At 34.8% G+C, this 25,413-nt stretch overlaps 6 protein-coding genes and 1 non-coding gene across 7 annotated transcripts in view; 3 read left to right on the forward strand and 4 right to left on the reverse strand.

The window, feature by feature from the left end:
* Nucleotides 1-458, forward strand: part of LOC108205166 (nucleolin 1) — a 47,651-nt gene extending 47,193 nt beyond the window's left edge. Inside the window, exon 12 of the mRNA XM_064081998.1 lies at nucleotides 207-458. Coding sequence (XP_063938068.1) covers nucleotides 207-311 — 105 coding nt within the window. The 3' untranslated portion in view covers nucleotides 312-458. The remainder of the gene's footprint in view (nucleotides 1-206) is intronic.
* A 1,414-nt stretch (nucleotides 459-1,872) lies between these two features.
* LOC108195517 (endoglucanase 5) lies at nucleotides 1,873-5,502 on the reverse strand. The gene is made up of 10 exons (XM_017362484.2): nucleotides 4,605-5,502; nucleotides 4,232-4,444; nucleotides 3,959-4,159; nucleotides 3,782-3,868; nucleotides 3,532-3,696; nucleotides 3,312-3,435; nucleotides 3,044-3,207; nucleotides 2,560-2,947; nucleotides 2,424-2,465; nucleotides 1,873-2,230 (listed from the first exon to the last, which is right to left on the reverse strand). The coding sequence occupies exons 1-10, from the start codon at nucleotides 4,806-4,808 to the stop codon at nucleotides 2,154-2,156; spliced, it is 1,665 nt and encodes a 554-aa protein (XP_017217973.2). The 5' UTR covers nucleotides 4,809-5,502; the 3' UTR covers nucleotides 1,873-2,153.
* Nucleotides 5,503-6,929: 1,427 nt separating this feature from the next.
* LOC108205511 (photosystem II stability/assembly factor HCF136, chloroplastic) lies at nucleotides 6,930-12,368 on the reverse strand. The gene is made up of 9 exons (XM_017375500.2): nucleotides 11,893-12,368; nucleotides 11,437-11,672; nucleotides 10,644-10,774; nucleotides 9,331-9,463; nucleotides 8,530-8,652; nucleotides 8,126-8,200; nucleotides 7,625-7,740; nucleotides 7,281-7,367; nucleotides 6,930-7,167 (listed from the first exon to the last, which is right to left on the reverse strand). Exons 1-8 carry the CDS (start codon nucleotides 12,227-12,229, stop codon nucleotides 7,301-7,303), a joined length of 1,218 nt encoding a protein of 405 aa, XP_017230989.1. The 5' UTR covers nucleotides 12,230-12,368; the 3' UTR covers nucleotides 6,930-7,167; nucleotides 7,281-7,300.
* A 2,704-nt stretch (nucleotides 12,369-15,072) lies between these two features.
* On the forward strand, nucleotides 15,073-15,145 carry TRNAA-AGC (transfer RNA alanine (anticodon AGC)). Its single transcript has one exon. It is a non-coding gene; the product is annotated as a tRNA-Ala (tRNA).
* Nucleotides 15,146-17,253: 2,108 nt separating this feature from the next.
* Nucleotides 17,254-22,267, forward strand: LOC108226160 (uncharacterized). The gene is made up of 3 exons (XM_017401128.2): nucleotides 17,254-17,755; nucleotides 18,333-18,463; nucleotides 21,022-22,267. The coding sequence occupies exons 1-3, from the start codon at nucleotides 17,483-17,485 to the stop codon at nucleotides 21,821-21,823; spliced, it is 1,206 nt and encodes a 401-aa protein (XP_017256617.1). The 5' UTR covers nucleotides 17,254-17,482; the 3' UTR covers nucleotides 21,824-22,267.
* A 348-nt stretch (nucleotides 22,268-22,615) lies between these two features.
* On the reverse strand, nucleotides 22,616-23,002 carry LOC135150093 (cytosolic sulfotransferase 8-like). Its single transcript, XM_064086257.1, has one exon. It carries the CDS (start codon nucleotides 23,000-23,002, stop codon nucleotides 22,616-22,618), a length of 387 nt encoding a protein of 128 aa, XP_063942327.1.
* A 1,029-nt stretch (nucleotides 23,003-24,031) lies between these two features.
* LOC108221923 (cytosolic sulfotransferase 13) lies at nucleotides 24,032-25,237 on the reverse strand. Its single transcript, XM_017395782.2, has one exon. The coding sequence runs from the start codon at nucleotides 25,152-25,154 to the stop codon at nucleotides 24,192-24,194; it is 963 nt and encodes a 320-aa protein (XP_017251271.2). The 5' UTR covers nucleotides 25,155-25,237; the 3' UTR covers nucleotides 24,032-24,191.
* Nucleotides 25,238-25,413: the final 176 nt, after the last annotated feature.

The raw sequence follows: 25,413 nt of genomic DNA on the forward strand, positions 1-25,413 counted from the left end.
TCATCTGTTGTTGTTTTTCAGCATTTTAATATTTTACTTGAAAATTTGTCAAAAAAATATTTTACTTGAAAAGAAAAATCTCTGAAAACCATATCCTTTTTTGTTGGTTTATAATTTGTGTACACCTATCTTTTAGTATCCTGAAGTATGTCGCATTTGTAGCTATAACATGGTTTCTCTAATTCCGCTTTCTTTTGCTGTTGCAGGAAAGAAAACCACCTTCGATGATTGAGCAAGAGAGAAGCGGTTGGACTAGGAAGCTGGGCTGTGCAGTTTCCTGGAACAATTTATTTTTGGGTATCTTAGTTTAGTAACTGTTCCTTGCATCTTATTATAGTACGTACAATGTGAGAACCTTGTTCTTTATTTCTTTCTAGTTGCTGAATTGTGGAGGAATATTTGATGGGTTTGTGGCCGTGCAATTTCAGACTAATGATAACCCATACAGTTTTGAGTTATTTATGTTGAAACAATTTGAATGCTAATGTGCAGTACTTGTTTATCCATTTTGCAACAGCAGTCTAAGAGCATCTCTGGCCCTCTAAATGAGATTGTTACTAAAAATTGAGAACATGCAACGTTCTTCACTCCATTTTTCGTATTTAAATATTCATCAATTTCTGATGTTATTATATTTACTGTAAAAAGATTTCATATCTTTAAATTATGAAAATAGTAAGATAATTATTTTATTTAGATGATATACAATTTTTAAAATACAGGATACATGTGAGCACATCTTTACCTGTTTAGTATTTTATATTATTTTAACTTAGCACTCAATATTGGGATTGTTTCGAATTTCCGATTCGGCATGTAAATCCAAGATTAATCTCATTGCAATCTGATTAATTTATAAATTCTTTTTAAATGAAATGTTATATAGTAAATTAAACCAGTATATAAAATTTATTTAATAGTATTATAACTATTCTTTTTTATTAATTTTATCATCTGATTAATTCTTATGTTGTGTTTGGTTGGGGTGAATGATTCCGGAAGGAATGGAATGAAAAATGAACTATCTTTAGGGACCTTCTAAGAAAATTCATTCCTTCCTACTTTCCATTTCTTGCTCATATGCTAGATATCACTCCTTCAATTGAGATGGAATGCTCCATTCTCTCCTATCCTCATTTTCTTCTCAAATCTCATCAAGTAATTTTACACTTCTTCAAATTTTTTTCAAAATTTTCTTCCTATCTCTATTAGTTTCAAGTATTTTCCATTCATTCCATTCAATTCCATTCCATTCTCCCCAACCAAACACAACATTAATAAACAGCTTCACCGATTTTTATAACCACTGTTATTTGTTTGAAAGATTTTGAAATTTGTAGTTGAATAGTAGGATAAATCACCGATTTTTATAACCACTGTTATTTGTTTGAAAAGATTTTGAAACTTGTGTTGAATAGTAGGTAAATTGCTTGTCAAATGTGGCAGTGGCACCACCGGATATATGTAGTGAATTGAACACAATTTAATTTAATTTATTTTTTTGTCCAAATTTATTTTATTTGTTTAGGAACATAGACATAGTTACTATCATCTCAGCCTAAAAATCATGCGAAAACTGATATGTAAGAGTTTAAATTAAGTGAAATACAGTTCAACTTGCTAAACAATTCTAAATCTGGTCAAGTACGAACTACTTCCAATATCAAATTCATTTTATTACAGAAAAATATGAAAGATCAAGTTCAGTCCGAGACAAATGAGTCGAATTGAATTGAAATGCTTAACAACTTGCTGAAATTAGTCAAATTAACTTCAATATGCCTTGTTCAAATTCTATCAAAACATGGATTCTCTAATTTGTTCAGAATTAGGATATATTAAAATCAAGAAATTACTAGAAATCAATAGAAAAAGTTTCCATTTTATGAATGGGGTGATTTGTCCATAAAATTTAAAGCAAAAACTTGGACTGAGCTGATATTTTCAGTAATAGCTCTGTACCAAACCTTGGCCTGGGGTCCTCCTTGAACTACACCAACTTGCATTCAGAACCTGATTTCAGTTCTTTTATCCATTCTGGAAGCTCATAAATGTTCTTTTCTTGAGTTGGAGTCAGACCCCAATGAGACCTGTCAGAATTTCTATTTTCAACCTGAGATTTTTTATCGTTTTTTGTGATGTGTTCTTGATGATCACCCTGTGGCGGTAATGATTTGTTCCTCCAGCAGTCCATAATCTGTGATCGAATGTAGGAACTCTACTGGGGAAGCTGACATAAAACACAACATGAACTGTTAAGGTCCAGAGCAGAGAGTTCTGCTACATAAATAAAACATTCTGACATTTTTCGCAACATTTCCTAGATAGTTCTGTCAGTATGAAATTTTTTGCTGATTTTATGGCTATATATGAATGGAATTGGTTTTTTTTTGCATTAAGCTGCTATCTGCATTTGAACTCACATGATGTCGGGTGAGGCGTAGGTGCTTCCTTTGGATAAGAACCTGCAAAGCAAGCCACGTATGGTTAGCAAGATGCTACACAGGCACATTAATTTGAATCAAGTGTGGCTTATGGGATTGTATTTAGATCACTAACTTGGAGAACTATTTGTGTTGGATGTTGGTGTTTCTTGATGATTTGAACCTGCTCTTGGACTTCCGTTGATTTTGCTCAATCTGGAGAAAAGTCCTAAAAGAGGAGCAGTACCAGACATGGTAGGCTCAGTTTGTTCATAATTGGCCCGATCATCATTGAACTCGTCGTTCTTGTTAGGACCTCCAACTAATCCCCCATATATGACATTAGGGTTCTTTCCAGGGAGCCGATACCATGTCTCAAATCCTTGCACACATCCAACAGGAGAGTGTAGTACTGATATAGGAGCAATTGAAGCGCCCCTGTGGTGAACATGAACTGGATAGTTTTGGCCGTAGCCAACTATGTAACTCATGGACTTTGGGTTCTTTCCTAGGATATAATCAGCCTACAATAGAAGGTCAAAATAAGTTCCTTGTTTGATGCTATAAACAAATAAACAATATGAGTGCCTTTGTAAACGAAAGCATTGGAGCAAACATGCCTGAGATTTGGCAAAATTGAGGAGGTCTTGGGGCTTTAGTTGTGCATCTGGACAATTGAGCACTGCATTTGCTGCAGAGAGATACTCAGAGTAAACAGCATGTAAAAATGCTGCAGACGCGGCATATTGCAGGTTGTTCCACTCATTTATGTACAGTAACCCCCCTAATAAACAAACCAACAGAAGATGAAATTCAGTAGGATTACCAGACAAAAAGAGACATTAATATTGTGATATTAGAAGCTATGGGTAGTGTTCTCAGAATTACCAGCAGTCATGGGCACATTGTAGCCATCATTCTTTTGCTGACAAGCACAGGCAAAATAATCTGCCTTGGCTTGATATTGCTTTAGTGTGGAAGTGTATGCTCCTCCACCCCCCTCTAATAACACCTGCCACATGATATAAACCATTAACAACAGTAGTACAGAAGCTATATTCTTTTCAAGAATGTCTGGAATCCAAGTACCGCGAAATCTCTGACATACCTTAGACAGGAGAATTTGGACAGCAGCATACTTATTGTCCCAAGAAAACTGTTTGACAGCCCAGCCAGTCCCTCCCATAGAAACAGCATTATCCGCCACGTATTTCAAATAGTAATCTTCCCTGGTTGCTTGATAAAGCCATGCAGCAGCCCATAACAGTTCATCCTTGTATTAGCAACAGACAGGATTATATTAAGACTCCTACATTCTGAAATTACCAAGTTAAAAACTTGATAGCATTTCAACTGACCTCATAACCAGACGACGCATAAAATTTCTTGGTATTTGGGATGGAATCAACAAATAAGCCCCGAAATCTATCAGCAAATGAGAAAAGCTGCAAAAATTCAAATCTTAAGTACCTCACAGAAGAAACTGCAATATAAACAGGCTCATAGATACTGGAGGTGAAAATAAGAAATTTTACTTGTTTTGAGTGGACCAAGAGCAAGTCAGAGTAGGAAGAATTGTAAGGCCTAAATGCAATAGCAGCTGCAGCCATTGCAGCAGCAGTTTCACCAGCAAGGTCTGAACCATGATTGCTTGTGTCAAGCTTATATGCAGTCCTTGGAGTGGTCATGTCCTCGGCTCGCTCCCAACAATAATGATCAGAGTCTCCATCCCCTACCTAAAGGACAACTTTAAGCATAAGTTTAGTATTCCAAAGATATTCACTTTTGTAATGATCTTAAGTACTAGCCTGTGCCCAAAGAACATTAGGTTGAGGATGAGCTTTAATAAAATAATCAGCTCCCCATTTGATAGCAGCCAAAGCATTGCCCATCTGGTCCAGTTCCATGATCTCTTTCCTGAATTCTATAACTCCCCATGCAAGCATTGTCACACTATAAGCCATTGGCAGCCCAAACTTCACATGATCCCCTGCATCATAGTACCCTCCCACCAAATCCACCTGCATAAATTTTTATATCCCGTCAAGAAACCAGTTCTCTTAAAATCTCAAGGTCTACGACAAGAACTAACTTATACTGATTCACATTACAGTTAATCAACATTCATCACTGCATGCAATACATAATCTCCACACAAACAAAATCAAAACTTTCACTTACCCCTTGCTTAAAACCGTCACTAAGGCCAGAATCTCCGCGCCATTTGACACGTTGATTTTGCGGTAACTTACCGGATCTTTGTGCTTCAAAGAACATCAAACTCTTGTCTAGTGCATCCACATAATTATACTCACTTCCCCAAGCTATACAGCTTGCTTGTAATACAAGTAAGAGGACAATGCATGAAGAAGACAAACCCCCCATAGCTTATGCCTTAGTTTCTCCTTCTCTATTCATACATATTACATATATATAATACATATATGTCAACTATATATACCAAATCAATTCCACAAATACATGAACCTTTTAGCAAAAATGCCATGAAAGCCAGTATAAGGAAATAATAATTGTTAATAGAGGAAATGATGGTTTATATTTTTTGCAATTAACTTAATAAATTAGTAATAATTAAGGGAAGATAAAAAGGCGAGATAGTAGCATTCACGTTGGGAAGTATATAAAGTGAGAAGATTTGCGAGGATAGCGCTGCGCACGTTGTATAATGTACAAATATTACTTGTATACATGATACATGATTAGAAATATAAATGCATTATTCGTAGAAGATACTGTCGATTGTAAGTAATTTGTTTGGTATTTTATTATATTATGATGGTTCGGAAACGGGTGGATTATTATTTTATAGTGTTTACAATTGTGAGGTGTCTGGTTTGTAGGGTTTCATGGTATAGGCTAGAGCTGGCAATTCGGTACACGACACGAAAACACGACACGAACACGACACGAAAAGTTTGGGTTTGGTTTTCAATATTCGGTACACGAACACGAAAGTACACGAACACGAAAAATACACGTTACTATTAGTGTCGGGTTCGGTTTTTAATATAAGTACACGAACGACACGAAAGTACACGAAATAAATAAATAAATATAAATTAAAAAATATATTATACTTATTTATATATGTTGTTTAATCAATTTCAGTTATGTTATTTCATTTCTGTTATCTTATGCATTTATTATATGTCTAATCTATTGTTTGTCACAGAAAAATTGAAAAAAAAAAATAGATTTATTGTGAAATTCGTGTACTTTCGTGTATTTCGTGTACATTTTATCCGGACTGTTCGTGGTACACGGAAGGCACACGAAATTTTTCGTGTACTTACGTGTACGGTTCGTGTTGACACGAAATAATTCGGTTCGTGTACGTGTTTCAGAACTTGTACACGAAACCGAAACAGTTCGGGTTCGGATTTGAGTTCAAGTACACGAAAACACGAAAGTACACGACACGAACTGTTTGCCAGGTCTAGTATAGGCACAGATGTGGGTAAAACTTGGATATTTCGGACATTTCATCTTAAAAATAGGTACGGTAAGATCATTAGAGCATCTCCAACGGCGTTGGCTATAATTGTTGGCTAAATTGGAGTTGGATATAATTGTTGGCTAAATTGGACCTGTAAGACATTATGTAAAATTTGCTGAACCTGTAAGACATTTTGCTTCAATGATACTGGCTATATTGGTTGGCTATAATTTAAAAATAGTATGTTATTAATATTATAAATTGTTAAAATAGAATATATCAGTTTAATATGGTAATAAATGATGTACAATCTTCCTACAGATTTTCTTACAGACCTGTAGAGGTTCGACAAATTTAGCCATCCATAGGAGGTTGGCTAAATTTATAGACAACAGGTGAGCATGGTTGGAGTTGAGTTTTTGGAGCTGTTGGCTAAATTTTTTTATTTTAGGTATGCCAGCTCATCTTTTAGCCAAGGGTTTTAGATGGTTGGAGATGCTCTTACTACGTTATTTATAAACATGAGCTAAATTGAATATGTAAAATATTATTCATAGAGGCTTACATAGCTAAGTACGTTATGACTTCTATTGTTTATGATAATATATTTAGATTTATCAAATTTATTTATTATTTATTTTAAAATAAATTTGATAAAATCTGAATATATTATCATAAATACTTTAAGTCATAACCTTGTACTTAATTATGGTACCATTTAAGAATAATGAGTAAACTTTTAGTAAATAATATTTTTACTTCTTAAACTCATATTCAGACTGAAGTGACCGATTTGACGCCATTGAGTTCAGTGATCAATTTGTTGATATATTAAGTCTACTTTGATAACTCACTTCATTATTAAACCAATACGAAAATATATTTTGAATTTTCAGTTCGTATTATTATAACCCAGAACTTATAAAATAGCTCTATTTAATAACCAATGTGCTTCCCCACGCCAAAAACCCTTCCCCATCTAATTTGGTTAATTTCATTTTTCCAGGCTAGAGAAACTTCTTTCCTTTTGGTGAGTAGAAGACTAGAAGGACAATGTCAACAACTATGCTTATATGGGAGTCTCAAATCTGGTGGCCATGTTAATATGATTACAAAACTATACATGCAGCACACAATCTGACAATGAATGGATACATAATATCCAAGTATCTTGGCGGAGGAGAGCTTCTATATTGAATACTTAGTTTTTGTTCCTTTGTCATGCCGTAGAAATGCCAACATATGATATCAGTACAAAATTGGAGGGGGGAAAGCAAAGATAAGAGCCTGCACATATGAAAATGTATCAATAATTTGTCGAAAAAATTGTTAAACCTTACTGGAAAAGGCAAAAGTTGTCGATGGAATTTAGCAACAAAAAAAAAGGGTTAGTGGACCACCATGTATGTAGGTATGTTGTTCATCCGAGATATTTTAACAGAACTCCATCATTTCCTAGGACAAATCCCTGCTTATCATTAATGAATCTGCAGAAAACAGAGTACGAGTAGACTGTTAATCTTGCTTTTTTGACAATTACAAATAATGAGTGAAGTATAAGTATGCAGTAAAGCGACAAGAAAAGAAGAGTTGAATCTGCAAACTCTAGTACAACTTTGAGTTACCATGGAATTCGAAAAGTCAATAGCAGATAAAAACTGATGTAAATAACATCAAGAAGGGCAAACTTTGCATCATGAGTTTATAAGCCTTGAGATCATATTGCTATAAGACTTATACTTACTTTACTGAATACAGATTGGCAGCAATATTATCAGCTGCTTTGTCACGACTCCAAGTCTTGCCACTATTTTTAGTTTTCAACAGTACCCCGCTGCCCCCAGCAGCCCAAGCTTCATCCTGTTAAACCAGTCTTCAGTACATTCACCACAAAGCCAATATATATAGGCATCTATTTATGCATGTACATACATGTCATCTACAACTTGCATGTCAGTATGTAATAATGAACTTTAAATTTTAGACTAATATTTAACTAACATAATAAGTTCTACCCCTTTTTTATACTATGGAAGAGTGGCAATTTCAGATCAGCTCGACTCACTATAGTCATAGATAAATACAGAATAGTTTTTTCTCTGGCTCTGAAAATTGAAGTTATCATTATAGCATCGACATTATAGTGATATCAGAATCCAGAGCCACATTGCTAGTAGACCAAAAAACTACAGCTCACTCATCCATTGTTTAAAAAAGAAAATATTTACGATAATCTGAAAATTACCACTGATCGATACCCAACATCAAGAATGCCAAAGCCACGACTCTGCACCGGAATTTCATTAAATTCCTCTGTTATCTGAAATAAAATATAAGCATTTCATATTAAGTAACAAATTTCAACCATCAAATATTGTGAATGATGTTGTACATATATATATATATATATATTATAATTAAGATACCATCTTTCAGATCCCCAGTATTTATTCTAAATGATTTCAAGCAGTCAACAAGGTGCTCATAAAATTTCTGAGCAATCATGGTCAACAAGATTATATTTCTTATATGATATCCCAGAGATTTCTATAGAAAACCAATGCATCATACTTTTCCAGAGGTTTCTGTTTGAAATCAATGTATCATAGTTTTTTTTGAAAAATTCGATGTATCATAGTTTTTACTCACCCCCGTGCCTTTGCTGAGATAAAGACCCCCACCGCGTACAAGAAGCCAAAGGCCACCATCAGCCCTCCAGCCCATGTTCTGTATTCTTCGAGCAACTGACCTATTATGTGGCTGCCAGTAGGGCTGCATTTACGAAATTAAGAGTAATGTCAATACACCAAATCCACCAAGAACACAGTTGCAGAAAAGGGGGGATATGAGCTACAGAAAAAATAGGACTAACACTTAAGTTTGACTTGGTAAACCTACAGTACAGTCTACTAAAAGCCTATTAATAGGTTTCTGCTGTAGTAAGCTCTCAAGCATTCAGTGGACAACATTTTCTTGGTTTATAAGTTTATTCTTTAGAAGATCTAAACAACAAACTGATGTGATATAATATCGCAAAGCAGAATAGTTCTTAATTATCAAAAGTTTGCCATAACAAGCCTACAATCTTTAGTAAGGAGTTAATCACAGGGGCACTACACATTCCACGATTCCTGGAATGAATGTTGCTTATAGAGGTGTGAATCTCATTTAGTTCATCACTGTTAGGCACATATACACAAGGTGCTACAACTATTATTTTTATACATTATCATTTTGCAACTCATAGAAGAATATAGATTTATGCAGTAATTTGACATTGTGCTTACTGCAAAATAATGGTTAGAGCCTGTCATAAAAGACAATAACTTAGAAGCTGCTACAATCAGAAGGACATACATATATTTTAGTTGTAACTCATAACAGAGCAAGCATGTCACTAGAGGAACTAGAAAAAAACATATGAAACACATTTACAAAAGAGATTCTCACCTGCCCAGGCTCCCAAGTCAGGTAGAAGTTACCACGACTTGACACCGCAACATAGTTGCCTTCTGGTGAACGGTTCACTGTATTGAAAGTCCCTGTGTAGTAGCTCGCACCACTAATGCCACTAGAAACTGTTCTGCAATAGTCATACACTATAGAAGTCTTAACACCTCACAAATCTAATGATAATCCTAAGCTATGAATATCTAAATGTACAGAATACTTAGAAGGAAGATAACCTAGCTGGTAAATATTGGACAGGATATGAGCTAAAGATAATATTTTAAGAGAGTTTTATCTTCATATTCAGAAAGGAAAAAAGTTATTTATATAAGATTTAATTCTATACTATGAAGCATGGGTGTGCAGTGGGGGGATACGGAAATTCAGCAACTCTAAAATAACAATAATTACTTAATAAAACAGTTGTTGCATTATAAGGTAGTTGAGTGGTTAAGTAATCATCTAATTACTAATTAAGAAGAATCGCCGCACCCCCGGGAATCCTCAAGAATCAAGTGCGCGGTGTGAGTGAAGAAGAATCCCTGCATTCTAGAGTCTATAACATCCAGCACAACCAATAAGACAATATCATCCTAATAATGCTCTAGAACAGCTTACATGATCACATTACAAGAGCTATAAAAACTGCAAACTGAATTTGCTATAAACAAATAAACGATTACTTTGGCATATAGATGTCTTAAAAATACAAGTTTCATAATTAGCCATGAACTGCATATGTGACTGGGCCTGGGGTATGTATGGGCAATGGTAAGGGTGCAAGTTTCATTAATGTGATTTAGATATCATCATATCAAACCATTGGAGGGAATTAAATATCATCACAAAATATTATGATAAGATCTTCAAATTGATATAATCCATACTCACTTATATATTCGGTTGTCGCAAAACTATGTTTCTTTTTGTAGTTCTTATATATAGGATAGGAGGTAGTATAGATTTGAATTTTAGAACCATGATCTTGTTGGGTACGGGGGAATAGACTTTGCCACTGGGCGACCCTTAAATCCGCAAAACCATGATTTTAGTCGCAACTCTGACATGTTTTTTAGCTTGTTTATCACTGATATTGAGAAATTGCAAGGCTGGAATATTGCATTTGCTGTAATTATTTGCTGCTTAACAAGTGTTAATATCCTACACATCAATACATCACCTATATTGTGGATGTGGCTACTGGCTAAAAAAGTCCATCTTATTCATAATATATGCTATGAATGTGAGATGATAATGATGAGAATATAATAACTCTGTACATTTTAAGCTTATAAATTGATGAAGAAAGTGACCTGTTGAGAGTGGCTGATACAGTTTCCTGCACAGCAGCCTTCCAGTTGTAGCCTCTATTGGATGTAACGTATATAGCACCTTCATCAGTTACCATTTCTGCGCTCTTATCTCCAGTTGCTTTGATGTACACCTGCAATGTCAAATGATGTCCTACAATTTTAGTACTTGCAGACTAAAAGCAAGATAAGCAGTAAGCGTTGAACATCTCAGTTTAAGTAGGCATTGAAGATTTCTGTTTGATGATAAAAAGCAGATCAGCTTTCAATGCTCAGTTAGTTGGAGTCCCCGTACAGTAAGCAGGAGGTCCTCAGCAGTACACACCGCATAATAGCTTCAACTGATAACATTTTGACCACATAAAAATATCCAAATTGACACATATAGATTGCAAACATGTAATATGACATGCAACGTTCATATGCGTAGGATCTTATCAAAATTTATTTAAAAAGCACAATTTAGGTGATCTAGACGCTTGATACCAACATTTCCAGGAAACTAGTAAAAATTTAGAATTTGAGAAGGCAGGATTCAGAAAATTATAATCATTTGTGAGCCTGCCATACATGTAGATGTAATAGGTAAAAATACGTGTGATCTGCAAAGCGGTGCATTGGGTGCCTAATTTAGAAATCGACATCAATGATCATATATCAATAAAAAATATTAGAACTAGTACCATAAGCATTTCAGGAACTACACTGCCACCGATATTTAGCCTAGGAAAGCAAGCGAGAATGAACTTTAGTTTAGCCAAAACAGAGATTAATATGCAAGGCTGCATGTTCCTACCATATCTCCAGGCAATTCAGCACTCAATGGAATTCGTTCCCAGCTGTCTCCGCCATCCGAAGTATGCAATAAAATAGCAGGCTTTCCCACAATCCACCCTTCCTTCCCTTGAAAACTAATACAGTTAAATCTGTAATTAAAATCTTCATCCTCTGCAGAAGGTATGGAACGTGGAACCCAAGTACTCCCCTTGTCTTTCGTCTCCAATAAAGTCTGCCTTGTTCCCAACAAAAAACCTACCAATCATCCAAACAATTTACACAACAATTCAGCATCTCAATGCCATAACATTCATATCTATCAATTCCAATATACAAATTCATCACTGCAAATGTGTTTTCAATTTCCATATAAAACCACAACTTATTAATTAGAAGTTAGAACAGTTAGATGACCGAGAGGGGGGGAGGTGGGGAGAGGGAGGGAGGGAGGGAGAGAGAGAGAGAGAGATTATACCGTGAGAAGTGTCATCAGGAACAAAAGCAATATCAAGCAGAACAACACCAGGATCAATCGGAAGCGAAACTCTCTCCCACTCCGACAACTGATCTTCACTCCTCGCCGGAAGCACAAACGCCGAGGAGCCCAACGAAATGGCCGCCGCAGTTGCCGCGGCAGTATCAGCAATCAACTGTCTCCGATTCAAAGAAGCTTTAGGCACAGCAATGCGATTGCGAGTCTTGGAGTTTCGAGGAAGACAAGTAAGAGTAGATAAAGAGTTAAAAAAAGATGATTTGAGAATTATACTGCGGTCTGTAAGTACATGGAGACTAGTTGTAGTAGTAGAAGCCATTGTTGTAGTGTGTGAGTGTGTGTTTTTTTGGTGGTCTTATCTGAAAAATGTGTGTGTTGTTCAGACAGGTATGGGATTCGCGGGAGGTTTCAAGTGTTTGTGGATAGAGAGTGTTTGGTCTTATACTTTCCACGTCTTCTCTTTAATTTTTCTGTCCAAATATAACTCAAGCTAAGCTAGTGCTTACGGCAAGTTCGTAAGGAAAAAGAGAGAATAAACAAAGAAAAAAGGAGAGATATGATTATTTTATTTATAAATATTAAATAGGTAATGGTTGGATGTTACTTAATAGATAATGACCAGGAGAATTAGGTTGTGCTAATGATTTAAGATAACACTAGGATAGTGTTGGGTGCGTTTTTTGACACGTAAATGTGAGTTTAGGACATCATATAGGTAACTTTGGACTTGTTCTTACTGCTTCGTATAACACTGTATGCCTTTGAGGTTTTGTTCAGCGTACAACCCTGATAAAGGAGTGTTTTAAAACTAAAAATAAGAAGTATGCAAAATAAATTTATATTTGTATATACCATTTTAAATAAATTTTCATAATTGTTATATTTTAAGTAAATATGATGTACATATAAAACGAGATTGAACAATCAACTATAATTATAATCTTGGACATTCAATTACACCAAACACACACGAAGAACACACCAAATTTCAAAAAAAAACATAAACAAAATTCAAATAAATTGGAAACAAAGACTCATCAAGAATAAATTTAACCAAACAATCTAAAAAGACAGAAATCTCCGAGCGATGATGAGTATTATTGAAAAATGATGAGTATTATTGTCAAGAAAAAAACAATTAAAAAAAATAATTTAGAGTTTTTTACCATTGGCACCTATAGAAGCACCCAAGGGTCTATGGTAGAAAAGGGAAGCTTAGATGTCTTTTTTGACTAAGGCGGGTTTGTTTAACAAAAGCAACTTCAGCTTTTGGTTTCTGTTTTTTTTATCTATTTGTGTAAATAAGTGGAAGTATTTTTAAAAAATTGAGAAAGCTGACTTCTTTCAGAACTTCTGTTTTTTTCCCGAACACTTTATTAACTTACTAGTTGAGAAGCCGCGCGTTGCGGCGGCCTATAAAAATTATATTAATAACTTAAAAATAATTTTTGTAAGATAAAATAAATGTGTGGCAGTCTATAAAAATTATATTAATGATTCAAAATAAATATTTGTAGAATAAAATAAATTTTATATTATAAACATCTCGATGCAATACCAATATTAATATATAAAATCACAAAATTGAACTATAATTCATGAGTGAAAAAATGAAAACAAATTTCTACATATAATTAACGATTTGAAGCATGACGAATCTTAATTTTAGTTGTGTTTTTCTTTTAAAGTAATCATGTTTTTCATTAACATTGTCATTAATTTTCAAACACTACTTTTTAGACATATGCACCATGCCCTACATGTAAAAAGCATACGGCTCTTTGATGACATCTAACCATATACATTGATTGACCAATAAAATAAACAGTAAGTTTGCAAGAACATAAGTGCGTAAAAGTCAAAAAGATATTGAGATGCAACTCCGAAACCATCCCCAATATTAATAGGGATAAACATTATGTTCAAGTTATATGAACATTAATCTTGTCGTGACGTATGAATTCCAATCCATGCAGGTGAAAACATCAATTTAAATTCATGAGACAGTAGTCCACTCCCACATCTGACAAACTTTTACTCTTGTCAATCAATCATCTTTAGCGTCATTCAAAACATCTATCATTGTGTAACTCATTATTATATTAAATGGAGAAGATAAATAGACAAAGAAAAATTGTTTATAAAGCATATTCACCCCCTCATCGTATGTGTATAGATTGGGTTACGCCCCTTCATCGTATGTGTAAATGATAGCTTCCGGGCATTGCATAAGAACAGCACCACCTCCACGAGTAGCGTTGTGGTATTGAGAGAGAAGGTTTCGTTTAGATGATCCAAAACCCTGCAACTATAAGGGTATTTATGGGTGCAGAGAGACTTTTATGCTACTTTTTTTCATAATTAAATAATTTGAAATAGAATGAGATGAAAAAACTTGCAAGCGACTATATTTCATAAATAATCTGGAACATCGTCAGATTAATTTATGTCAAGATACCATATTAATTAATCTGAAACAAAAAGGTAGTTTTTATTTTTGATATTTTTCATCCAAAAATTCCAGAAAATTAGAAAAATAGAACGGAGCTATCTGAGAGGCGCCCCTCGCTTCTCTTTTATATAAGTATATTGATTGATTGATTGATGATTTACCTCTCATTTTTAATCCACTTTTTGCTTTAAGTAAAAAATAATTTTTTTTAAGTTTGTCCAAAAAGCCCCTAAAACTTTGTGCCAGACTCCTTATGTGCGCAGTCATTTTACCACTAAAATGATGATATAAAAACTTGATAATTAAATAAAGTCTGTTATCGAATTGGACCTCGATTTAAGCAGAATTTTCAATGTGAATACCAGCGGCGCGTATAAATAACTATGAGTGTAATCTTGAATGGGTGTTTGGGTGTATAAATAACTATAAGGATTTTGATTGATGATAATTTTTGTGCATGCAGGAACCATCATTATTAATGAGATGATAATCAAGTAAAAATTCACCAATTAAATAAAAAGTAGTTATTAGTGTATCTTGAGGAACACATACTACTAAAAAAAATGGGATATGGTATTTGCTGCATTATCTGCTTAAGAGTTGTTTTTGCTCGTATCAATTTTTGTGAGTATGGAAGTATGGAACGGAATTCGGTGGACTGGCAGTCAAGTTCAGGTAGACAAACTGAAATCAGGTCAACTGTCAATCATGGGGATGTAGCTCAGATGGTAGAGCGCTCGCTTAGCATGCGAGAGGTACGGGGATCGATACCCCGCATCTCCATAGTTTTGTTCATCCAGTACGAAACATACACAAACATTTTAAAAAAGGGAAAATAAGTGTGCACCTTTTAGAAATCAGATTCTACCTACACATTGTAACGTTGACAGCGTGATGAGAAAGCCTATTGAATCACAAGAAAAATACATTAGGGTTCCACCAGCATTGAAAGCAAGAACATTACCTCGTGATTTTGCTCGGCAACTTGCAAATTCTGTGTATTTATTGTTACTTTCTTTGCTACCCATCATTCTCAAACAAACACTTCATGAATAAAGTCGCATTAATCTTGGGCCGTAACATGTTACATGTTTTCCAAATTAAGACGTTCACTAAAAGTTTGATACTCAAATTTTAAATTTCATGATTTGACATACAATTTTTCAATTTTAATTTATTTATATTCACCTAGGAAAATTGTCAAATTTATGTTTCAAAGTTGACTAAATTAACTTTGCTTTGAACCTACTAATAAATAATATATTGTCAAATATACGTAGACAATAAAAAAAATAAGATTGTTGATATTAAGTACTTCTTTATCTTCATGGATAGTTATCAAGTACTATTTTTCTGTTTTCTCTATTCTAAGTTGTTTACTTTTGAATTTTATTTTCTGATAAAAATTTGATTTTTAAAATATTTATGAAAAGAATTTTTTTTTAAAAATAAGTTACAAAATTATACTATATATATATATATTCCTTTAAAATGCATTCTAAATAATGAAAAAAAATTGTAATAAAACAAGAGGATCATTGAAATTTGAAACATCAATTCTCGGGGCATACTTTACGCGCAATAAACGGGATGAAAAGAGACGAAACAGAATAAGAAAAAAATGACAGGTGAGTTGAAAGTTATAATGGACCCAGCCCAGAAATTCTAAACGACGGTGATATGGAGTTCTCGGTAGCCGACCGATTGGTACATAAAAATAGAGCAACACAACATAGGGAATACGAGCAGTACATTTGTTTTTATTTCGCTTCAAAGTTTGAATATGTCTACGTGTGACCAAATCTGCGCTGTGCATCATACGCAGACCACAGTTTTATATTAATCAGGCATGTTTTGTTTGCCCCTTTCGGAACTTATTTTAAAAATAAAAAATATATATATTTATATAATATTAAGTATCTAGAGTTAAGTTCCATGTAGTTCACATATTTACCGTAGTACCGTAGACCACGTATGTTCTGCAACTATAGAATGATATAAAAACATTACAAAATGTATGAAACTTGTTATTTTGTGAAATACATTCTATAAATATCATTATTTCATGAAAGATATTGAAAATCATTTATGTTCGACAAGTAGAACACATATGTTCTGTAATATGTAAATATGTTCTGCAAACTTAACATGTTTTGCAGAATAATGTGTTTTTCACTATTTAACTTGTAGAATGTTTAGGATTGTCAAAATTTTTAACAAAATAATGATGTTTATAGAACATGATTTGCAAAATAACACATTTTACAATGTTTTTATGTCATTCTATAGTTGCAGAACATACGTGGTCTACGGTACTACAGTGAATATGTGGACTACATAAAATTTTGTTCTAAGTATCTAATAATTTTTAGGGAATTTATCAAAACTACTATTTTTCTAATTTTTTTTACGATTGCAAATATAGTTGCATCTCGTTGCAGATATAGTTTTACGTGGCTGCAACGGATTGTATATATTATTTATATCAATATATTTAAAAATTTGATATTTTTATAATATATTTAAAAAATATAATATTTTTACAAAAATTACTTTAAATTTGGGTATTTTCGAATAGATACACTTTTTGAAATTTATTTGAGTACATTTGAATTTCATAAATGAAAGTTTTAAAATTTTGATCGAATACATTCCTGGATATAGATAATTCTTATAATAAAACTTATAAGATGAATAATGATTGTTTTGAAAGGATAAATTATGGAAAAGAAAAGAAAAGAAAAGATTTTGGTAATTATGAAAGAAAATCTAAGAGTAGGGAAACTGAAATATAGATAAATCCGAAAATCAGTTAAAACGTAATCCAAGCAGATAAGCACGTGAAATTACAACAACACAAAGGGAGAGAGAAATCTTAACCACACCAAACAACCACATTATTCAAATCAAACAAATTAACACAACAACTTATTCTCACTAAATTAATTTTTATTTTTTCTTTAACATATATACACATATACATACACATATATATATTTATTCAAACTCTCACAATTTCAGATCTATACCTCCATCTTTGATGATGAATGTGTAGATACGATTATTGTTATATATGTGTGTATGTGTGTGTATGTGTTAGGTTAGGGTTTTTTCATTGAAATGGAGAGTGATTGGAGAATTGGAGTCGAGAATCATCGCTTCTCGTCGGTGATTGAATCGCCGGCGAGGGTTTTTCAGATTTCGTCGCCGGCGAATTCTTCGGCGTCTGTGTCGCCGGCGAATTCTTCGGCGTCTTTCTCGTCGGCTTGTTCGCCGTTCAACGGTAATGGAAGTGTGGCGGTTGGGGTGGGTGTCGGTGGCTCGAATTACATCGAGCATCGGGTTTCGAAATTCGATACTTTAGCTGGTGTTGCGATTAAATATGGCGTTGAGGTGATTGTTGTTGATTTAGTGATTTTGGTTTTGAAATGTTGGAGTTTTGTATGGTTGATTTTTTTGGTTGATGAAATGTTCGATTTTCGGGTTTTATAATGTGCTTCAAGTATCGTATTGCTTGTAAAATTTTAATTAATTAGAATGTGGTAGAATTGGATTGTGTTTTGTTTTTTTAGCTGTAGTTTGCCTGAGATTTGAGTCACATATATATGATATATTGAAGTTGCCAACTTTTAAATAAAATTAGTTATAGGAATTAGGAAACTGTATGGACTTTGTTATGTGAATGCTGGCTTAAAAAATCAAGCTCTGTAACTCTAACTAATTAAACCGAAAGTACCTAAATTGATTGCCCCATTATAGACATCATCTCACATATTCTGCAACTATGTATATGATTTTAGGCTCCACATTGTTAGAACAATGTCATTCTGCCTCTGTATTCATAAGGGTGCTTTGTTTCCATTTTCCAAACATGTATAAATTGGTTATTGGCCATTACTTGTATCTATGTAGTAGAATGTTGGATGGTGGGATGCTCTTTTTTGAAATGCATTTTGACATGATTTATCAGGTGGCTGACATCAAGAAGATAAATGGTCTAGTGACTGATATCCAGATGTTTGCTCGGAAGACTCTTTACATACCATTACCAGGAAGGCATCCTCCATCTCCCATCATGACGAATGGGTTTGACCAACAAGGGTATTGTTTTAATTTTCTCTTTGTTCCTTGTATTTCTTTTAAGCACTTAGTGATGGCTTAATCTTTGAATGTCTTGCAAACTACATATGCTGCTCAGTTAGTTTATCTGTAATCTGTTTGCATATATAGTTTTAAACGAATAAAGAATTTATTTTGCTGTTGGTTTAAATGATACTTGCCAGTTCATTCTTCGTCTCCAGGGCTATGTTTGTTTGGAAGGATTGTAGTACCCGGACTATTTATTTAGAGTAAATCTTGGCACACATCCTTATACACTACAAATACACTACTGGTATTAAAAGAATGCCCCTGGCGGGGCCCATTTTAAGAAAATAAAAGGAAAAACAGTTATTTATAGTGCAATATACTAATCCTATAATCTTGGTAGTGAGTTTGTAGTGTTTAAGGATGTGTATCAAGATTTATTCATTTATTTATCTTTACTTTAAAGGGCTATTTTCCTGTATAACCACATTTGAGTCATCTTTTTAATTCGTTTATGATGAAATTGTAATACCTAGTGAGAGAAAGTACTACGATCCCATAAATATTGAAGCAAAAAGATGATTGGAATCTCGTCCTTTGGGATTATAGTCCTTTAAATTTAGAATTAATAAGATAATAATCCGGGAATTATAATTTCTTGAAACAAACATGGCCTATGCATCAAATGTCATAAAAGTGTGTCATCTACTGATATCTATGGGTTTCAAAATTGACATTTGTTATTTGGATTGTATATCCAATTGACATACCCTACGTAGGGCTGAGCAAAAAACCGAAAAAGCCCGTCCCGGAAGAATAAGTTGTATAGTTGTATGTGAATCTTGCATTTACTCTTAGCTTCTTAGATTCTTGAGAATATATATATGTAGCTAATTGGGTTAAAAGGATGTTCCTGTTAGAAGTCATCTGTCCAGAATGGGGGTCTTGGGGTCTCCAGGAACTCCTATACGTTGTCACTTCGAGAACTTTAATTCTTCCACATCAAGCCTTGCTGCTCATTCCATGTTGTCCAACTCTCTTCCTTGGCCACTCAACCAATATGCTCTTCACTCTTTCACCAGTGTTGTGGTTTTTCTTGGGAAGACGTGTAAGCCACCGGAATCTTCCCTCTTGTACTTTATCTCCAATAGGCGCCACTCCTACTCTTCCTGGAAGACCATATTAGAATTTTGTCCAACTTTGTATGGTCGAATGTTCGCTAATCACCACAGCATTCTCATTTCTGAAACTTTATACCATAATAGATCGCATAATGGCCACCAATAGAATTGCCCATCAGTTTTGTGTGGACATAGTTGTGGCACTTTAACCACCATACTTTAATACATGAGGCATTGTTGTCGAGCCCCGATTCATGAAATTGGTTATTTGTTGTACCCTTTGCCTTGATGCTTACTTCAATTCTTCTTCGTTTGGCTCCCCGTGAATTTGCTTAAGATATTTGGTCTAATGGCAGCTATAAGCTAGTTTTGTGTAAGACAGCCCCCGAGTCCCCAAATTTTCCTCAAATCTTCATTCTTCTCTGCTACTATAGCCCAACATCATTGGCGAAATACTACTTATATCAGTATAGTTCAACTAACACTATTAAGAACAGAAAGCTGACCCCCAAAAACTTATCTGACAATTCAAAGATACTTTAACCACCTTCCACAGGAAGGACATTGTTTGCACACTAATATGTAATAAGATTCTTTCTGCTTATTTTTTTTTATTATTCTCCGCGGCATTCTAATTCTTAAATTTAAATTGGGTATTGCTCTACATCTCATGTTCTGATTAGCACACGTCTATATTCTGATAGATCGCGATATTAGTCATATGACTCATACATTGAGTAGTTAAAATTTTATTTTGATGATGCAGTAACCATATAAACTGTTACAACTGTTTGTAGATTGTCTGCATGACACGGTCCTATATCATGTAATATTCGTTTTACCATGGTATTCTAGGCTCAGGTTTTTAATCAATTTATTATAAGAAATTTTAAAAGCCACATGATTTCACCAACACAATCTAAGGTTAGCACGATGAAGTTAGAGTTGTATAATAAATAATCACAGTTGTAGTGTAGGGATAGAATACTACGGAAGTAGTCCTACAAGTAAATTTAATTTTATTTTACAAAAGAAACCCATCATGTATATTGTCTGTTAACCTCAAAAGGTTTGTTATCTACTTTTCTTAAGAGGAGCACTAAAGGAAAGCTATAAGAATAGTATAAGTGGAACAAATAAACTTATCATTAAATTGTTAACCTGAAGTGGCATTTGATTCTGGCCTGGTTTGTACCAGAATGATAATCCTTGTTGTAATATGGCTGAGGCAGTATATAATGATCAGCATGGTTTATGCTATGTTGAAGAGTACATTAGTAATATTGATCAAGTGTAGATGGCTTAAAAAATGGTCAGAGTTATGGTATTAGTGTATTATGATTTATGAACTAATTATAGTTCAAACTTCAAATAATTTCACTTTAAGTGAATTTCTTGCTTATCTTGTCTGGAAATATCAGTGGCTCACTGCTGTACATGTTTTTCTTATAGTACAAGCAGCTCTGAGCAGACCCCTCCACCTAAGCGACGACAATCTGATTTTTTTGATTCATTTCAATCACTGAAGCTGACATCATCACCCAAACGGCGAGTCTCTCCAGCCATGAACAGTCTGCAAGGATATTATGGGCTTAGGCCACCAGATCATAAGGCAACAGCTGAAGGATGTGAGCTTGCTGTTTATCAGAACGGAGGGTCCCATCACTTGGCAGATGGTCAGCTTGGCAAGCCGTCACCTCATATGAACCCACCTTTGAGTATTCACAGAAAAAGTAGAAGTGTAGCTGATAACTTAAAACTGGAGAATGGTGGTTTAGCCAAAGGTGTATCAGATTCAGCTGCAGGAGAAACTGATTCTGATAACTGGATCGGCAATTTGGTAAGACGGCGTCAAAAATCTGAAGCTGACGTTAATTCGCGAGCGCCAGAGATGTTACTGAAGGGAGACGCAAGCAATGGAGGATTTTCAAAGATTACGAGTAAAGGTTTAGCATTGAGACCAAAAGCTGCCAGTCGGAGTACCTCTGGAGTTGATGGTGAAACAGGAGTTCAAAGTTCTGTTTCTACAGCTGTGGGGGAATTTTCTCTTATTGATAGTCTTACTGGTGTAAAAAAGTCATCGAGTACACCGAGTTTCCAGGATTCGGATTCCAGCCCATCCATCTGGTCAACAGTTAATTGGACTTTAAAGCCAGATCTACAGGCATTGTCAACTGTAGCCATTACAAGACCCATCTTTGATGGCTTGCCGAAGCCAATAAGTAGCAGAAAGAACAAAACAGCCTTGGATTAGTAAAGTTTTTTTTACCCGTTTCTAAGTTTCCTCGATATTTCATACAATTTCATCGACTGGTAATCCAAATAGGACAAGAAAGCAGTGCGGGGGAGTAAATTGTTCATCGGTTATAGGATGATAGTATACAATTTATGTGGCTGAATATACGTTGTAAATTCTCTCCTAAGGAGCGGCGATTCAAGTTGAGCATTGAAATGCAGGACCAGGAACCAGTCATAGTGTACGGCTTTACACAGATACTTACCAGAAGAGGTGCATGCACCTTTCGAACGTTCTATAGCAAATGTATATTACAAGTAGCTCTGTTATTTAAGATGAAGCATGGATATAAAGTTTACACATGTAGATCCGTTTATTTAAAGATGAAGCATGAGTATAATGTTAACATATGCAGCTACAATGATATATATTGTTGTATCCAACTTGTTGATTCATGTTTCATGACTCATTTTGTATGTTCATCACGGAAGGGAAAGTATTAATGTTGTGTTTGGTTGAGTAATGAAATTTGACTATAGATTTTGAATGATTGTGCGATATTTCATTCCTTCCCCGTTCCATTCCTTACATCCTATATCAGAACTCACACAACAACTCGTCTTAAAATCAAATTCATATAGATGCAGATGAAAGCAACAAATCAAAGATAATCATGAGGCATCATGTCATGGATAATCCGGTCCCTTTAAACTTTTCTTCCGTGATCTGATCCAGCTTAGAACCCATCTCTGTTGTTAGATAGTTTTTCCAGTCCCCAACTAAACCACTCCGGAAAAAAAAATCATTCCTTCATTTATCCGCACAATATCCTGTCTTGTTAACCTCTAGTGTGCTCAGAGTATTAAAACTACACAACTTTATGATATGATCAGGCAACTCTGAATTCTCTTCCTCTTGAAAGAAGGGTCTTCCAAGACAATATGCGAGACGCCTCAGCTGAACAAGAGGCTCATTTTGCATCTCTTCGTACCTCATAAACAACACTCTTTCCTTCAAATACCCCATGATTTGATCCCAAACAGGCCCCGAAGGACTTGATCCGCTGCAAAACAAATGGAAGGCGTGTTCCAAAGAGATAGGAGTGGGACGGTAGTTGATCCTGTTGGAAAAGTGAAAGAGTGAAACAAAAGTGTCCTTGATGTCCCTGCACAAGTACACTATCTTACCCTCCTCCATTATGGATTTAGGCAGGCTAACTGTTGGAGTATGAGTTCCAAATATTCTAGAGCTAACTGAATCATCACCCGAGAGATAAGCAAACTCGAGCCAAGGAACAAGCTGGTGGGGAGTTTGGTTAAGCAAAGGATGATGAGGATCATGAGGATGACAGGCTTCACGGTTTATCAAAGCATAGAGGACTGCTTTTAACCAGGTAGTTCCGGATTTGGGGGCAGTTACAAGGAAGATATCATTTTCCTGGGCTTGAAAAAGTTTCAAAGCTAATTTGATTTCTAGTGAAATAAACCTATACGATTAATTTTCATGAAAATCACTTTTTTTATTATCGAAGACATGAGAAATTATATATATTTTGCTTGAAGCACATAGTCTTTTGATGTCTCCAACAAGACAATGATTTCCATGTATATTAATTTCTCTTTTGTTTTATATTCGTAAAGGAAGTCGAATACAACCCCGTAACTGAAGCAACGAAAATTGGAATTTGCTGATTTTTTTAGTCATTTCAATAACTGAAGCTGACATCATGACTCAGGCAGAGGATGTCGCCTTGAACAATCTATATGGTTATTAGAGGTTTAGCAAAGCGACCAAAAACTCGAGATTACATTGTTAGAAATTTAACAAAGTGACCAAACGTCCAGGTTTAGGATTATCAACTTATATAATCTAAAATCTGGTGATCAAGTCAATTTCATGATTATAAGTTCATTCATATCGGACCAGATTATGAATTTATAATCTATAATCTGATCATTATAATAATTGAGTCAATTCCATGATTATAAATTAATTTCATATCGGACCAAATCAGAATAGGATTATATCTAAATAAATACTCTATTTGCATATGGATCCCTGTGTCGTTACATTATATTTATGATTAGGATAGATATAGTAATTCTGCCACGATTCTTACATATCTGTTGTTATTCGAAACCTAATCACCTCTTTGAGCTTTTCACACAATTATTTCATACATGATAACGAGGCAATCACATAATTAATTAGGTAAACAAACAAAAGACAGCACAATGATCAGTAAACAAGAAGAAAGAAAATGATACAAACAACAAGTCTTGAAATCAAATTTATAGAGAGATGGCAACGTCATTAATGTTGTAGAGATAATCAACATGAAACGCTACACTTTGAACTCAAATTTTAATAGAGATGGCCGGCAACATCATGTCGTCATGGATAACCCTGAACCACTAAACTTTTCTTCTGTGATCTGGTCGAGCTTAGAAGCCATCTCCAGTGTTAGATGATTTTTCCAATCGCCAACAACGCCACTCCGGAAAAATGAATCATTTCTTAATACACGAAGAATATTTCCTTTCTTGTTAGCCTCTAGGTTGCTCAGAGTATTAAAACTACACAAGTTTATAATTTGATGAGGCACCCCTGAATTCTCTTCCTCTTGAGAAAAAGGTTTTCCAAGAAAAAGCGCAAGACGCCTCAGCTGAACAAGAGGCTCATTTTGCATCTCCTCATACCTCATAAACAACACCTTGTCTGGTTTGTCCAGGCTTTCCTTCCAATATCCTAATATTTGATCCCAAACAGCCCCTGAAGGACTCGATCCTCTGCAGAACAAATCAAAGGCCTTTTCTAAAGAGATGGGGGAGGGGCGGGAATCAATCTTGTTGGCAAAGTGAAAAAGTGAAACAAAAGTGTCCTTGATGTCTCTGGACATGTACACTATCTTAGCCCCCTCCTCCATCCATATCGACTCGGGGAGGCTAACAGTTGGAATGTGAGACCCGAAGATCCTAGTGCCACTATCGTCTAAGGAGTTGCAGACGGAGTCATAACAAGAGGCCTCAACATACTGGAGAAAAGGAACAAGTTGGTGGGGAGTTTGTGTAAGTAGAGGATGATGAGGATCTTGAGGATGACATGCTTCACGGTTTATTAAAGCATAGATGACGGCTTTCAACCAGGTGGTTCCGGATTTAGGGGCAGTAACAAGGAAGATATCATTTTTGCGAGCTAGAAAATGATTTTGACAATGAATCAACTCCTTCAAACCTACTGGACCATGCCAGAAGCCTTGGTATTGGTAGCAGTAGGGCTGAAGTATACCTTCCTGCCTTGGCAAGGAAGCAAGCAAGTCTTCTGGGGGATTAGAGGAGTATTTCATCATCCTCTTGCTTAGGGATTAGGAACAAGAGCTAGCAGTTAGAATTAATTGGGCTGTAAAATTTACACAAATAGCTAGATAGCTGAGCAAGGCTTCGATTTATAGTACTATAATTCAACTTGATTAAAATTGAAATACATAACGTTAGTATATACCGACAAAATTAGTTGGTACATGTATACTATTAGAAAGCCGTCCTTTTGATGGTTACGTTTAGCAACTTGCTAATATTTAATTTTAATGAATTTTCTAGTGTGTGCCC

Source organism: Daucus carota, chromosome 1, assembly GCF_001625215.2.
Source record: "Daucus carota subsp. sativus chromosome 1, DH1 v3.0, whole genome shotgun sequence".
NCBI classification, from domain to species: Eukaryota; Viridiplantae; Streptophyta; class Magnoliopsida; order Apiales; family Apiaceae; genus Daucus; species Daucus carota.

What these genes read in the sequence shown, in the direction of transcription:
- LOC108195517 (XM_017362484.2), bottom strand. Translation starts at nt 4,808, where the DNA reads ATGGGGGGTTTGTCTTCTTCATGCATTGTCCTCTTACTTGTATTACAA. An exon ending in TCCAAATTCTCCTGTCTAAG is followed by an intron (nt 3,436 to 3,531) that starts GTATGTCAGAGA and finishes ATCATGTGGCAG; the next exon opens with GTGTTATTAGAGGGGGGTGG. An exon ending in CAACACAAATAGTTCTCCAA is followed by an intron (nt 2,466 to 2,559) that starts GTTAGTGATCTA and finishes CTTGCTTTGCAG; the next exon opens with GTTCTTATCCAAAGGAAGCA.
- LOC108205511 (XM_017375500.2), bottom strand. Translation starts at nt 12,229, where the DNA reads ATGGCTTCTACTACTACAACTAGTCTCCATGTACTTACAGACCGCAGT. An exon ending in TCCTGATGACACTTCTCACG is followed by an intron (nt 11,673 to 11,892) that starts GTATAATCTCTC and finishes GATGATTGGTAG; the next exon opens with GTTTTTTGTTGGGAACAAGG. An exon ending in TGACTTGGGAGCCTGGGCAG is followed by an intron (nt 8,653 to 9,330) that starts GTGAGAATCTCT and finishes TCGTAAATGCAG; the next exon opens with CCCTACTGGCAGCCACATAA.
- LOC108226160 (XM_017401128.2), top strand. Translation starts at nt 17,483, where the DNA reads ATGGAGAGTGATTGGAGAATTGGAGTCGAGAATCATCGCTTCTCGTCG. An exon ending in CGATTAAATATGGCGTTGAG is followed by an intron (nt 17,756 to 18,332) that starts GTGATTGTTGTT and finishes ATGATTTATCAG; the next exon opens with GTGGCTGACATCAAGAAGAT. An exon ending in AATGGGTTTGACCAACAAGG is followed by an intron (nt 18,464 to 21,021) that starts GTATTGTTTTAA and finishes TTTTTCTTATAG; the next exon opens with TACAAGCAGCTCTGAGCAGA.
- LOC135150093 (XM_064086257.1), bottom strand. Translation starts at nt 23,002, where the DNA reads ATGGAGGAGGGTAAGATAGTGTACTTGTGCAGGGACATCAAGGACACT.
- LOC108221923 (XM_017395782.2), bottom strand. Translation starts at nt 25,154, where the DNA reads ATGATGAAATACTCCTCTAATCCCCCAGAAGACTTGCTTGCTTCCTTG.